Source organism: Castor canadensis, chromosome 9 (assembly GCF_047511655.1).
Source record: "Castor canadensis chromosome 9, mCasCan1.hap1v2, whole genome shotgun sequence".
NCBI lineage: Eukaryota > Metazoa > Chordata > Mammalia > Rodentia > Castoridae > Castor > Castor canadensis.
The window spans coordinates 95,634,926-95,650,861 of NC_133394.1; the positions used below are offsets into that span (position 1 = coordinate 95,634,926).

A 15,936-nucleotide genomic window follows, 5' to 3' on the forward strand; every position below is an offset into this window, starting at 1 on the left:
GGGTCGTTCTCATTCTTGGAAAGCACTCCACAACTCTGACAACTCCTATTGTATTGTTCTTAGTATTGATTAACTGTTTAACTTTACAGTAACACTGTGAATTACATAAGCTTTGTGAGTTGTGGCTTTTCTAAATATTATGTATTTACAGTAGAAAAAGGATTTCTTAGTTTAAGAAAACAATAGTACAATGAATTTTTATGTTAAAAATATCACCTAAGGCTAGTTATAGCTCAGTGGTAAAGCACTTAGCTAGCATGTGAAAGGCCCTGGGTTCAGTCCCCAGCACTGCCAAAAAAAGAAAAAAAAATTTGCATATTTCAGAGGACTAGTGATTTATTTCTTTGTTTTCAGAATACCTAAAAGTGATCAGAATGTTAACTTTTATCTGTTCTCTGTGAATACTCCCCCTACACACACACATACAAATAAATGTAGGATTTATGATATTGAAAGTAGGGAAAATTGCACCTAATTTGTTTATTTTGGTCATCATATAGGGGTGGCACTGAATCAACAAGACAAGCAACTCAGTTGATCAATGCTCTGATCAAGGATCCAGACAAAGAAATTGATGAACTTATTCCAAAGAATCGTTTGAAAAGCTCCTCAGCAAATTCCAAAATAGGGTCATCAGCACCTACCACCACTGCTGCTAATAGTTCCTTAATGGGGATTAAAATGACGACTGTAGCTCTGTCATCAACATCTCAAACTGCCACAGCACTCACTGTGCCTGCAATTTCTTCTGCATCTACTCACAAAACCATTAAGAACCCAGTGAATAATGTGAGGCCTGGTTTTCCAGTTTCTCTCCCATTAGCATATCCTCCCCCACAGTTTGCACATGCTTTGCTTGCTGCTCAGACTTTCCAGCAGATTCGTCCACCAAGGTTGCCCATGACCCACTTTGGAGGTACTTTTCCACCAGCTCAATCCACGTGGGGTCCTTTTCCTGTCAGGCCTTTGAGCCCTGCCAGAGCTACTAACTCGCCTAAGCCTCACATGGTGCCTCGCCATAGCAATCAGAATAGCAGTGGTTCTCAGGTGAATTCAGCAGGTTCTTTAACTTCAAGTCCAACAACTACAGCCAGTTCATCAGCTTCAACGGTGCCTGGTACATCTACAAATGGCAGTCCAAGCTCACCTTCTGTCAGAAGGCAGCTTTTTGTCACAGTTGTGAAGACATCCAATGCCACAACCACAACAGTCACAACCACAGCAAGCAACAATAGCACTGCACCCACAAATGCCACATATCCTATGCCTACTGCCAAAGAACACTATCCAGGATCATCCCCATCTTCCCCGTCACCACCAGCTCAGCCAGGAGGGGTTTCTAGAAATAGCCCTTTGGATTGTGGTTCAGCATCTCCAAATAAAGGCGCATCTTCCTCTGAACAGGAAGCAGGTAGTCCACCAGTAGTAGAAACAGCAAACAATAGACCTCCAAATAACAGCAGTTCTTCTGGGAGTTCATCAGTTCATTCTGCTCAGCCACAACCTCCGGGATCTGTTTCTCAGGAACCAAGACCACCTCTTCAGCAGTCTCAGGTTCCTCCCCCGGAAGTTAGAATGACTGTTCCTCCTTTAGCAACAACAAGTTCTGCTCCAGTGGCGGTGCCTTCTACTGCCCCAGTGACTTACCCTATGCCTCAAACACAAATGGGATGCTCCCAGCCTCCTAAAATGGAATCCCCTGCTATTAGACCACCCTCTCATGGCACAGCTGCCCCTCTCAAGAATCCAGCTCCAGTGCAAAACTCATCTGTTGCAGTCCTCAGTGTCAATCACATTAAAAGACCTCACAGTGTTCCCTCTTCTGTCCAGCTACCTTCAACCTTAAGTACACAAAGTGCTTGTCAGAATTCAGTACATCCAGCAAATAAGCCTATTGCTCCCAATTTCAGTGCACCCTTACCATTTGGGCCCTTCAGCACATTGTTTGAAAACAACCCTACTTCTGCTCATGCCTTTTGGGGAGGATCTGTTGTCTCATCTCAGTCAACACCAGAATCTATGCTTTCAGGAAAATCCTCATATTTGCCAAATTCAGATCCTTTACATCAGTCTGATACTTCCAAAGCTCCAGGTTTTAGACCACCATTACAGAGACCTGCTCCAAGTCCCTCAGGTGAGTATGTATTCTGACATTTTGCAGCTAGTCATTTACATGGCATTTACATGGGTGTTATGAAAACTCTTGGTCATTTTCTGATGTTTTTACTTTATGACTGGGCTATATGGACAGAGATTTTGTTTTGTTTTTGTGGTACTGAAAATTAAACTCAATGCTTTATGTGAGCTAGGCTAGAGCTCTACCACTGAGCTATATCCCAACCCACGACTGTATTCAGTTAAATGTTATTTTATGATGCATATTTAGTATAGTGGTTTTCTTTAACCTTTTAAAAGGTGTAATAGAGTTTGCCTGTATTTATCAGATCTATTTTTGTCTATCAATGTAAAAAAGTCTTTCACTTTTTAAATTCGTAATGTAATGCCACCAAAAATTTGCCTTTATTTCAAAAACCAGATAATTAACATTTTATTGAATTTGATTTCATTCGTACTTGTCTTTTTTTCTGCTTATCTTTTTAGTTTTTAAAATAAAACTAGTTTGTGAGAAAAATAGAGATACATAGTCGAATATAGTAATCATTAGCCATCTGTGGTATTTCAATTTAAATTAATGAAAATTAAATAAAATTAGAAATTCATCTTAGTCAAGGTACCCATATTTCAAGTCCCTAATAAGTACTTTTGGCGAATGGTTACCATGTTGAACAGCAAAGATGAATAACACTTCTATTCTCATGGGAAGTTCTATTAGACAACATTGATATTTATAGGGGAGCTAAAGATCTTATAATTGTAAGCAATTGCTTTTTTAGCTTTTTTACTTTGAAATATTTTTATATTTATACCAGAGCTCTTATAGCTGCCCCTGTATGTAAATATCTTATATAATCATTGTATATTTACCAAAACTGAGAAATTAATACCGGTACGGTACTGCTAATCTACAGACTTCAACAGTTTTTCTAGTAATGTCCTCCTTCTGTTGCAGGATCCAATCCAGGATATCAAACTGCATTTAGAACAATTTTGTTTTTGTGGTTTTTTGGTGGCATTGGTTTTGAACTCAGGGCCTCATGGTTTTATCACTTGAGCCACTATTTTGAGCAGCTATTTTGTTTTGGTGTAATTAGTTCAAGTTATTAAAGATAATCCATGCCAGTTTGTCTGTAATCCTAGCTGCTCAGGGGGCAGAGATCAGGAGGATCTCAGTTCAAAGCCAGCCCATGCAAATAGTTTGTGAGACCCTATTTTGGAAAAAACCCTTCATTAAAAAGGGCTTGTAGAGTGAGTGGCTCAAGGTGTGGGTTCAAACCCTAGTACCGCCAAAAAAAAAAACTCCACAAAACCAAAAAGACAGTCCATGTGAGAGATTGGCACACTGTGGTCTGTGGTTCAAATGTAGCCTCCTGCCTGTTTTTACATTTGAAAAATTACTTATTTATGTATTTATTTGAGATAGTATTTCACTGTGTTGCCAAGACTGGTCTCAAACTTGTGGCCTCAAGTGATCCTCTCACCTGTCTTCGGAGTAGCTGGGACTGTAGGTGCACACCATGCCAGGATAAAAAAATAAAAATATTTTTGAGGCAGGATCTTGCTGTGTACCTGATTAGCCTCAAACTCATAATTATCCTGCCTCAGCCTCTTGAGTGTTGGGATTACAGGTGTGTACCACCATACCTAGCTTAACTTGTTTTTGGTTTTATGGTGTTGGGGTTTGAACTCAGGACCACTTGCTAGCCACTATACCACTTGAGCCACACCTCCAGCCACCCAGAAAATGATTTTAAAGAATAATGTGGCACACAAAAAGGAATGAGATCAGATTTTGGTGTTCATGAGTAAAGTTTTATCTAGCTGTGCCCACTTACTTGCATATTGTAGCTGCTTTTACTCTGTAATGACAAAACGAGTAATTGGGTCAGAGACCGTATGATCTTCCAAGCCTAAAATGTTTAGTCTTTAATATTTTACATATAAATCATGAGCTGGATGCATGACACAGGTGGTAGAGTAACCCCCTAGCAAAGCACAAGGCTCTGAGTTCAAAACCCAGTGCACTCACCCCATCTCCAAAATAAATAGATAAATAAATAAGGTCAGAAAAATTGCCATTTGGAGATATGTGGGACAAAAATTTCCAGGTTTGGACTGGCAAAATGGCTCATGTGGTTAGAGTGCCTGCCAGTAAGTATGAAACCCTAAGTTCAGTATCGTTCCCCCTGAAAAAAAATCCAAGTTTAATTGAGAAATCAATGTAATTTTACCTATTTTTGTAACATGCAAAAATGTAGCTTAAATCATCAATAAATAATTTTTTGTTGGGGATGATTGAATATTAAGTTTTCAAAATGTTTTCAAAAACAATTCCTCTTGAGTATTAAAGTAATAGAATTGATATAACGATTTTAAAAGAAGAATTTTTTAGTATTTTTAAAAGCATTTTTGTTAGCATATCAGTATAAGGGTTTTTATTATGTCATTTCCATACATGCTTGCTATGTACCTTAGTTAGGGTCATCCCCACCAAAAGAAATTCTTTTAAATGTCATTTTGTCACAGTTGGAGTTTGCTGGCAGAGTGGCTCAAGTGGTAGAGCACCTGCCTAACAAGCATGAGGTCCTGAATTCAAACCTCAGTACCACAAAAAAATAAATATCCGGGTGCTGGAGGCTCATGCCTATAATCCTAGCTACGCAGGAGGCAAAGATCAGGAGAATCAGGGTTCGAAGCCAACCTGGGAAAATAGTTTTTGAGACCCTATCTCAAAAAAACCTTTCACAAAAATAGGGCTGATGGAGTGGCTCAAGGTGAGGGCCCTGAGTTCAAGCCCCAGTGCCACAAAAATAAATAAATAAATAAATAATAAAATAAAATTTAGTGAAGATATTTTGCCTTTCCAAAAAATGGTGTAATGTATTTAGAAAGACTTAAAAGAGCTTTCGAGCTGGGCATGGTGGCATGTATCATAATCTCTTAATCTCAGCACTAGGGAAATGGAGCCAGAGGATTAGGGGTTTGAGGTCAAACTGGTCTACATGTTAGACCTTGGGTTTTTTTTGATTCTTCTTTTTTTTTTTTTAGAAAAAACATAAGAGATTAAAGAAAAAGGAAGCAAGTTCTTACTTTGTAAAAAGGTGTAGAAAAGAGATGAGTTTTATAAGGTGTATAGGTCTTGAGTAAAAATTACTGTTTGACATCTATCAGAGGACACAAGTGCTAGATGTGAGTCATTTAGAGTTAAAAAATACTCTCCTTAGTTTTATTATATACGAAGCATCTCTTATTTTTGCCTGAACTTCTAGATCCTAATTTTTCATTTATCTCGTTTTTCTTTATTTGTGTATATAATTTGACCATATATATATATTTTAGACTCAGAATCTTTGTTGTTTGTGTGTGTGTGTGTGTGTGTGTGAGAGAGAGAGAGAGAGACAGAGACTGGGGATTCAACCTAAGACCTTATCTGTACTAGGCAAGTGCTCTACCACTGACTCATCTTCAACCCTTATTACTTTATTTTTTATTTTTCTATTGTGCTGGATTGGGGTACACTGTGGCTTTTACAAAAGTTCTTAAATATATCATGCTTCACCCCCTCCACCATTCTCCTTCGTCCACTCTTCCCCCTTCTTACTTTATTTTTAGACAGTCTCACTTGATTGCCCCCACTGGCCCCACACTTGCCATTTTACTGCCTCAGGCAACAGAGTAGGTGAGATTATATTCATGTGCCAACATGCTGGCTTTAGATATATCTTCATAGTTTTTTATTTTGAAAAAAATTTAAACCACCTAAAAATGTAAAGAACAAATAAGAGTAGTACATACCTTTATACTATATTTCTGTATTCACTTGTCACTTGTTAGTATGTTTTTTGAGACAGAGTCTCAAACTCTTAATTTTCTTGCCTCAGCCTCCTTTTTTTTTTTTCCAGTACTGGGGCTTGAACTCAGGGCCTTCACCTTGAGCCACTCCACCAGCCCTATTTTTGTGAAGGGTTTTTCGAGAACTATTTGCCTGAGCTGGCTTTGAACCACAGTCCTCCTGATAGAAATCCTCCTGAGTAGATAGGATTGTAAATGTGAGCCACTGGCACCTGGCAGTAGTATATTTTTTGATGGTACTGAGGTTTGAACTCAGGACTTTATACTTGTGAGGCAGGTGTTCTACCACTTGAGCCATACCTCTCTGCCTCACCTTCTTGAGTGCTGGAATTATACATGTGCTCTGCCATGCCCAGCTGGAAGAAAGTTATTTATGTATTTATTTATGTTTTGGTGGGACTGGGGTTTGAACTCAAGGCTTCATGCTTGCAAAGCAGGTGCTTTACTGCTTGAGGACCTCCATTCTACTTTGCTCTGGTTATTTTGGAGGTGGGGTCTTGTGAACTATTTTCTGGCTACCCTCAAAACACAATCCTCCTGATCTCAGCCTCCCAAGTAGATAGGATTATAGGTGTGAGCCACCAGCGCCTGGCTAAGAAATTTTTTTTGATAATTAAAATAGTTTTGGATATATTTTGGATATATATCTCTTAGAATTTTAGCTCTGTCTTAATTCTTTCTCCTAGGGGTAACTATTATAAACTACATTGGTCTATTCCATTATAGGTATTGTCAATATGGACTCGCCATATGGTTCTGTAACACCTTCTTCTACACATTTGGGAAACTTTGCCTCAAACCTTTCAGGAGGTCAGATGTATGGACCCGGAGCACCTCTTGGAGGAGCACCTGCAGCTGCTAACTTTAACAGACAACATTTTTCCCCACTTAGTTTGTTGACTCCATGTTCATCAGCATCAAATGGTGAGTAGTATATGCATAACTCCAAAAGAAGAATTTGAGAGTGGTAGAGTAGCCTCAAGTGGTAGAATGCTTGCTTAGCCCTGTTCAAACCCCAGAAACACCAAAATAGCCTATAACAAAAAAAGAAGAATTTGCACATGTCAATAAAAAAAGTTTTTGTTTTTCCAAGTTTGGGATTTTTAACTTTTAAATTGCATTATATATAATTTTAATACCGTAAGAATAAAGTTTGTAACTCTTGGCAATCTATTTCTAAAAGAATTTGTAGTCTTTTTTTTTTTTTTCATTTTTATTTATTTACTTATTTTGTGTGTGTATGCTGGGTGTTGAAACCAAGGCCTCACACATGCTAGGTATGTACTCTTACACTGAGCTTCATCCCCAGAGCACGCCTATTAATTTACATTTGCTTTTAGTTTGAGAATACAGCTGCTGAGCAGAAAGCTGGTAAAAGTGTACATTTTGTCCACCTAAATCTCATCTACATAAACAGCACAAGAAAACATACTCATCCCCAAGACAGTACTGTACTAAAGCATCATCCATCAGCAATCATAAGGAACATCTGTACTAATTGCCTCAAGCAAAATAGAAACTGAACATTAAAAAATCATATGTGATTTTTAAAAAGGTTGAAAATCACTTACAGTGTCCATATTTTAAATGACGAGATTTCTTCTAACAGTTGTAGGATAGGTAGTGATGAACTTCATGAACTTGATGAGAAAATAAAAATACTGAAATATTTGACACTCATTGTCAGTTAAAGCATAAAGTAGCATTTGGCCTACAGTGAATTTATATATTGTATAAATACTGAAAATATACTAGTAGAAGAAAAAGAAATCTATGACAATTCTGGTTAAAGATATTTTATCTAAAGATTTTTGTTTTTTTCTTCCGACACTAGGGTTTGAACTCAGGGCCTACAGCTGAGCTGCTCCACCAACCCTTTTGTGTGATGGGTTTTTTCCAAGATAGGGTCTTTGGAACTATTTGCCTGGGCTGGCTTCAAACCATGAACCTCTTGGTCTCTGCCTCCTGAGTAGCTAGGATTACAGGCATGAGCTACCAGCACCTGATAAGATGTCTTAAAATGTGTTAGGAGTCATAATTGAGGTAAAGAGAATATAGCTGACAGTATTCCATAGCCTGCTTATATAAACATAATCCATTAAATAGAATACTCTGTTTTGCAATGGTAAGCATCAAACCCAGGGCCTCATGCATGTAAAGCAAGGGCTGAGCTACAACCCCAGCCCCTAAATAGAACATATAACTCTAAGGAATAAATAGTTGCAGATAACTTTTTTTTTTTGGTGGTGGTGGTACTGCAGTTTGAACTCAGGGCCTCACAGTTACTAGACAGGTACTCTACCACTTGAGCCACTCTGGCATCCCTGCTAATAACATTTTAGTTCTAAAATATCTAGATAATAGTAGAACATTATATAATTTCAGTTATTTAAAGCTATACTCAATATAACATAAATTTCTATATACTATAGAGGATTACGAGCATCTATCAGAAAGTTGATAGCTGTATATTGGAGCATGATAGGTATAATTCAGTGCTAAAGATTGGTACTTCAGGAGTCCTCTTTAGGGACAAAATTTTGAAGAAATTTTAGGACAAATATAAAATACAAGAAATAAAATAATTAACAATTAACAATGGATTACATTGATATAGCTACTAACTATATGTTTAATAATAATAGTAATAGCTATTGACCATTTAGCACTTTTGAAGTTAGTCACCACCCCAGTTATGTGAGCTTAAACGAGTCACTTTAGTGTATGTCAATTTTCTCATCTATAATACCTGCCATATAGAATTAGTGTAAGAAGTAAATGGAATAGTGTATATATTATCCTCCTTTGTTATTGTTGGGAGGGTTTGTTTGTTTTGATGATAAAAAATAAGGGTGATGATTATTACATGAAATGTTAGTCCTGTTTTTGTTAGTTCTAGAAATGTGCTGCTATATAGTGAAACCTTGAGAAAGTGAAAGTAAAAGATAATTAAAGAGCTACAGGCAAGCTGATACCAGTGGCTCACACCAGAAAGCTTCAGTAGTTGGCAGACCAAGATTGGGAGACTAGCAGTTCAAGACCAGCCCAGGCAAATAGTTCAGGAGTTCCCATCTCAAAAATAACCAGAGCAGGACTGGACTGGTGGCTCAAGTGATAGAGTGCCTGCTTTGTGAGTGCCTTCTTTGCAAGTCTGAAGCCTGAATTCAAACCAGTCCCACGAAAAAGAACAAAAAACAAAAACCAGAGCAAAATGGACTGAGGGCTGGCTCAAGCAATAATATACCCTGCTTTTCTAGCACAAAGCCCTGAGTTCAAATCCCAGTGTCTCCCCACCCCTACCCCTCAAAAAAAGAGCTTTAGGCTTTAGGCAGTTCTTTTTTTGTGTGTGTGCTACTGGGATTTGAACCCAGGGCCCACGCCTTGAGCCACTCCACCAGCCTTTCTTTGAAAGGTTTTTTCAAGATAGAGTCTTGTGAACAGTTTGCTCTGGCTGGCTTCAAACCACCATCCTCTTGATCTCTGCCTCCTGAGTAGCTAAGAGTACAGGTGTGAGCCACTGGCACCCTGCTTGGCAAATCTTAAATATAGTCAAAACTAATAGAATGCGAGCAGAGGAGAAGACATATTGTAAATAGCCAATGATTAAAAAGTCTCAAACACATTATTTTTTTAAATTATTTTAAAATGGAGATATGGAGCATATCTTTGAGTGTTGTTGAGTTGAAACTAAACCACTAAAGTAGTATTTCCTTGAAGTATTTACATGTGATGGTTCATATTCACCTATTTCCATATAGAATTTTTTCATTACCATACTCACTAAAAAAAATGGAAAAAGAGAAAAGGAGTTAAAATTTTGATTTAACTATGCCTTGACATTTATTACCTGAAATTTTTTTGGTAGTTAATCTTCCTAGAATGAATTCTCAGAGCAGTGTTTTTAAGTATGTAAAAACATATCCACTAATACTACCATTTATTACTTTGTTAATACATTAATATATTGTACGTGTTTGTCCAGGTGTTTGTGTATGGCTTTTTGTTGAAAACTGTTGTGCTTTTAGTAACAATGCAACCAATATGAGCAGAAATTTGTAATATGTGCTTTTTAATACATTGCCGTTTTCCAAGTTTTTTGGTACGAAGTTGACAACATAGCTAAAGTTCCAAAACTTCAAACTTTATATATGTGTGTGTGTGTGTGTATATACACACACACACACACACACGTATATATATATAGTAATTACTGGGGTGTGTGTGTGTGTGTGTGTGTGTGTGTGTGTGTGTGTACACTAATAGCAGTGTATGCATTAATAGTAGCAATAGCATTTCCGGGTTTTACAGTCATCTAAAAAACTTATATCGATTGGGTCTGGCAAAGTGGCTCACATGATAGAATGCCTGCCCAGAAGTGTGAAGCCCTGAGTTCAAACCCCAGTACTTCAAAAAAGAAAAAGGAACACAAAGGTCTCATGGTCTTTTACTGGACAGCATGGCTCATGGCTGTAATTCCAGCTACTCAGGAGGCAGAGATCAGGAATGTGTTCTGGGCCAGCCTGGGCAAATAGTTCTACAGACCCTATCTTTGAAAAAAAAAAAAAAAATCACAAAAAAGGGCTGGTGGAGTGGCTCAAGGTGTAGGCCCTTAGTTCAAATTCCAGGCCCACAAAAAATTATATATACATAATTATGGAGAAAGAGATCTAGCTTACTCTTATTTAAAAAATAAATAAACAGCAATGTTCTGTTACAGTTGTGGTACCTGGCACTATTTAACTTTTCAATCATTATTTGGAAAGAAAATCTTCTAGAGTAACATCATTAAAAATAGGTCTAGTTCAGTCTTTTACATGTGGGAATCCAGTTTTTCCAAAACCTCCCGCCCCCCCCCTTTTTTTTAGCACATAATAGTTGTACAGGGGATTACATTGTGATATTTACAATATATCTTAGTTAGATTTACTCCCTCCATCATTCTCCCACTTCTCCCTTCCCCGCCTTCTTAGAACAATTTCAACAGGTTTCATTCTATTTTCATATATGAATACAAAATACATCCACCATATTCAACCTCATTTACCCTTTCCTTATATGCCTACCCCACTCCCATGGTACGTACCCCTGGAAAAGATCTGTTTTATCCTTGTATCCTTCATTTTTTTAAAAAGTGTATATTGGTAGTCCAAGGGTGTGTCATCTTGGTACTTAAGGTTTAATAAAATTAACCCCCCACATTACTTATTCTTCCTCTATCACCATGCTCCCCTAACTAATTCAGCAGCTTACAGTGCATTGCTTTCTATTATATTCATATACAGATGGGTTTCAAAATTTTTAATTCTCTAACATTTTTCTCTCCCTCGCCTACCTCCCTTTGTCCCCTTAGACAGACTCACTAATACAGTCTTGTTCTCTCACTATATATTTCTCTGTGTGTGTGTGTATTTATATATACACTTAACTTATAGATGTAGCTTCTACTTATGAGGGAAAATGTGATCTTTGAATTTTTTGAGCCTGGCTCACTTCACTTAACATGATTTTCTGTAGTTCCATCCATTTACCTACAAACAAGATAATTTTATTCTTCTTTATGGTTGAATGAAACTCCATTGTATATATATATATATATATATATGCCACATTTTCTTAATACATTCATCAGTTGTGGAGCATCTGGGTCATTTTCAAAGCTTGGCTTTTGGGGATAGCGCTGCAATAAACATGGGAGTACAAGCGCTCTATTGCATTAAGGGGCACAGGAATGTCCAGGAGTGGTATCACTGGATCGTGTGGTAGTTGTGTTTTTAGTTTCTTGAGGAACCTCCATACTACTTTCTGTAGCAGTTACACTAATTACATTCCCACCAACAGTGTAGAAGTGTCCCTTTTTCCCCACACCCTTGCCAGTATTTATTGTTGTTTGTGTTACTGATTTTGACTGATATAGTGGAGTGACAATTTGCGTTTTCTTTATGGCCAAGGGTGTTGAGCATTTTTTTTTGTGCATTTATTGGCCATTTGTTCTTCTTTTGGGAATTGTCTGTTCATTTCATTTGCCCATTTATTCAGTGTTGTTGATTCTTTGAGAGGTTAGTTTTTGAACTGCTTTTATATTCTGGTTATGAATCCCTTTTCAGTAAAGCTGGCAAAGATTTTCTCCTGTTCTGTAGGCTATCTCTAGTCTGGTGACCATTTATTTCCTTTGCTGTGCCGAAGCTTTTTAGTTTTATGCAGTCCCCTTTGTCATTCCTTTTTTTTAGTTGGTGATCTATTTGAGTTCTGTTCATAAAGTTATTGCCTAAACTTACATGGTCTAGTGAGTTCCCTATTTTCTTCCTGAAGTAATTTCACCATTTCAGATCTTACATTAAGATCTTTAATCCACTACGAATTGATGCTAGTATAAGGTGAGAGACTGGGATCTACTTTCAGTCTTCTGCAGGTGGAAATCCAGTTTTCCCAGCACCGTTTGTTGAAGAGGGTATTTTTCCTCCGGTGAATATTTTGGACTCCTTTGTCAAAAAATAGAACAGTTGTATTGCGTGGGTTTGTTAAGTAAGTGTCTTCTGTGCTTTTCCATTAGTCTTCATGTCTGTTTTGGTGCCAGTACCATGCTGTTTTTATTGCTTTGGCTCTGTAGTATAGTTTAAAGTCAGGTATAAACATGGGAGTGCAAGCTCTATCGTATTAAGGGGCACATGAGTGCTCCTTACTTCCAGTGTTGCTTTTTTGGTTCAGGATTGCTTTGGCTATTCAAGATCTTTTGTGCTTCCATTGGAACTTTAGGATTGACTTTTCTCTCTCAGTGAAGAATGTCATTAGAATTTTGGTAGAGATTGCATTGAGCATATATAGGTAGTATAGCCATTTTCAAAATATTGATTCTGCTGACCCATAGATGGGATGTTGTTCCATCTTCTAATGTCTTCATTGATTACTTCCCTTTTTTTGGCAGTACTGGGGCTTGAACTCAAGTCCTACACCTTGAGCCATTCCACTCCGCCAGCCCTTTTTTTGTGTGTGTGTTTGTGATGGGGTTTTTTTCAAGATAGGGTCTCAAGAACTATTTGCCCAGGCTGGCTTCAAACTGTAAATCTCCTGATCTGAGATTCCAGTGGCTTACTCCACTACTGAGTCTGGCTCATTGATTACTTTCTTTAGTGATTTGTAATTGTTGTTTTATAATTCAGTCATCTCCTTTATTAAATTTGTTCCTAAGTATTTTAATTTCTTTTGAAGCCGCTATGAATGATACTGTTTTCTTGATTTCTTTCTCAGACTGTTCATTGTATATAGAAATAACACTGTTTTCTGTATCCTACTTTGCTGAATGTATTTATGAGATCTAAGAGTTATTTCGGATGAGTTTTTAGGGTCTTTCAGTTACAGGATCATACTGTCTTCAAATAGGGACAATTTGACTTCTTTCTTCTCTATTTGAATTCTCTCTCCTCTCTTGTTCTGGCTAGGAATTCCAGTACTATGCCTCAACACTATTTGTTGAAGAGATTATCTTTTCTCCCACATAGGTTTTGGAACTTTGTCAAAAATCAGATGGCTTTAAAGAAAGAAAAAAAAAAAAATCAAATGATTGAACCAGGCACCAGTAGCTCACACCTATAATCCTAGCTACTTGGGAAGCAGAGATTCAGAGGACTGAGGTTTGAAGCTAGCTTTGGCAAGCAGTTGGAGAGACCCTATCTTGAAAGTACCCAACACACACAAGAAAGGGCTGGCAGAGTGGCTCAAGTACTAGATTATCTGCCTAGCAAGTGGGAGGCTTTGAGTTCAAATCCCCAGTACTACTCACCCCCCAAAAATAAAATTAGATGGCTGTAGCTGTGTGGACTTATTTCTGGATCTCTGTTTTATTACATTGGTTTATGTATCTGTTTTTGTGCCAGGTCTATGCTGTTTTTGTTACTATGGCTCTAGTATAATTTTGAAGTCAGGTGGTGATAACAGACTGTGATAAGGCTGTGAAACCTCCAGTATTGCTGGTTTTTTTTTTTTTTTTTGAGGTTTTTATGGATGGGATTGTTTTCCTGGGTTCTTTCTCAGCCTTAGTTTGGTTTATTCCTAGATATTTAACTTTTTCTTTTATGTGGTTTTTTTTTTTTTTTTTTGAGGTTTTTATGGATGGGATTGTTTTCCTGGGTTCTTTCTCAGCTTATTCATTATTGGCACATAGAAAAGCTACTGATATTTTAATACTGATTTTTATATCATGCTACTTTGCCAAAAGTATCCAATCTAAGAGTTTTTTTGGTGGAGGCTTTAGTTCACTTTAGAATTTTAGGTTATAGCTTTCTTTTTGGTGTACTGATACTATCTACGTGAATGCTACTGGTCTGTTTATATTATTACTTATTTATGTATTTGAGTTTTGTTTTTGTTTTTTGAGACAGGGTCTCACCATGTAGCTGAGGCTTATCTGGATCTTGTTATGTAGCCCAGGAGCTTCAAACTCATGATATTCCTGTATACTGCCATGCCTGTCCTTTTTTATTTTATATAATTGTTTTATATAGAATTCAAGTGCAGTCCTTTTCCATTTTGTTTTTTTAATGAAATACCTTTTTTTTTTTTTTTCCAATGCTGGCAGTCAAACTCAGGGCCTTGCATGCATGCTTGGCAACCACTCTACTACTATGTTTTTAATTAAAATGTGTATTTCCCTGAACCTTTAGAAGGAGCTAGTGGATAAGTTTATTTTCTCTACCTTAATAAAGGCTCTAGAATTCTTGTTACTTTTTGAAGTTGGAAGTATACAAAAATATAGTCTTGTACTGTTATTAAACCTCTAGCTTTGTTGTCCTTATGTATCTACTCACCTTCGTCTGTTCTTTTTTTTTTTTTTTTTTTTTTTTTGCTTTGCTTTTTTTTTTCCTTCCCTCCTCCAGTGATGGGGCTCAAATCCAGGGCCTTGTACTTGCATCAGAAGCACTGTACCACTGATTTATATCCTCTGTTTATGACTGGATTTTCTTTTTGCTTTGCTTTTGTTGTCCCTTTCCTGCTCAATTTGAATTCTGTTCCCAAAGTTTCTTATCATTGCGAGGCTTTGTTCTAGGAGACTTCAAATAGGTAGTGCCCATAGTACTCCGGCTTCTTTGGACCTTTTATTGTGTACCCCTTGTAATCACCCATGTGTAAAGCAGGACCTGCCCAATTTTACCTGTTCTCATATTTTCAAAGCCTGCTGTCGGACTGGAGGTGTGGCTCAAGTGGTAGAGCTCTTGCTTTGTGAACTGAAGCCCTAAATTCAAACCCTGCTCCCATAAAAACAACAACAACAAAAAAAAAAATCAAAGCCTGCTGTCCATTGAGTATTTTGGACTGTTTTGAGGTTCTGTTCTACTGTTCTTAGGTCTAGAGGATTCATAGTTGTTTTTTTCCACATAGATGCTGATACCACATGTGTCTTATAAGCATTTGTTATTTGTCCCCATTCATTTGTATCTTTGGATTTATTTGGATTCCTTTTCTATTAGTTTTATTGTTCATTTTATCCATGGATTTTTAGTTTTGCTAATTTAGTGGCTTTCTTTTTATGGAGGGATTTGGGAAAAATAAAAACCTGTGCTCACCACCCACATCTTCCCAGAGTTCTCTCTCATAGTAGTGTAATTTTAAGGTAAAATATGTGAAATTTTAAAATAGTTATAATTGCTTTAAAGACATGCCTGTGGCTTTTCCATAGCCTTATGATTTCTTAGAAGTAAATGCTAAGCCAATGATACACATATGTAATCCCAGCACTCAGGAAATTGAGAGAGAGAATCATGAGTTCGAGGCCAGTCTGGGCTATATAGTGAGTTCTGGGTCACTCTTGAGTTACATAGCAAGACTCTGTCTCTAAAAATAGTAAATGATGTTAAGCATGTTAATGCATCTAGAGCTGCAGGAAATATGTTAGTTTTCACTAGAAGGGAATACTTTTTCTGATTTATTTTTATAGATAGCCAGCCTATATATTTCATGGTTTTGATCACCAAT

General features: G+C 37.2%; 1 protein-coding gene across 6 annotated transcripts in view; it reads left to right on the forward strand.

Annotated features, from left to right (window-relative positions):
• Positions 1 to 15,936, forward strand: part of Ankrd17 (ankyrin repeat domain 17) — a 153,435-nt gene that overhangs the window by 129,373 nt on the left and 8,126 nt on the right. For all 6 annotated transcript variants that reach the window (XM_020157111.2, XM_020157112.2, XM_020157113.2 and 3 more), the window contains 2 exons: positions 501 to 2,134; positions 6,697 to 6,894. In XM_020157111.2, the coding sequence (XP_020012700.1) occupies positions 501 to 2,134; positions 6,697 to 6,894 (1,832 nt within the window). The remainder of the gene's footprint in view (positions 1 to 500; positions 2,135 to 6,696; positions 6,895 to 15,936) is intronic.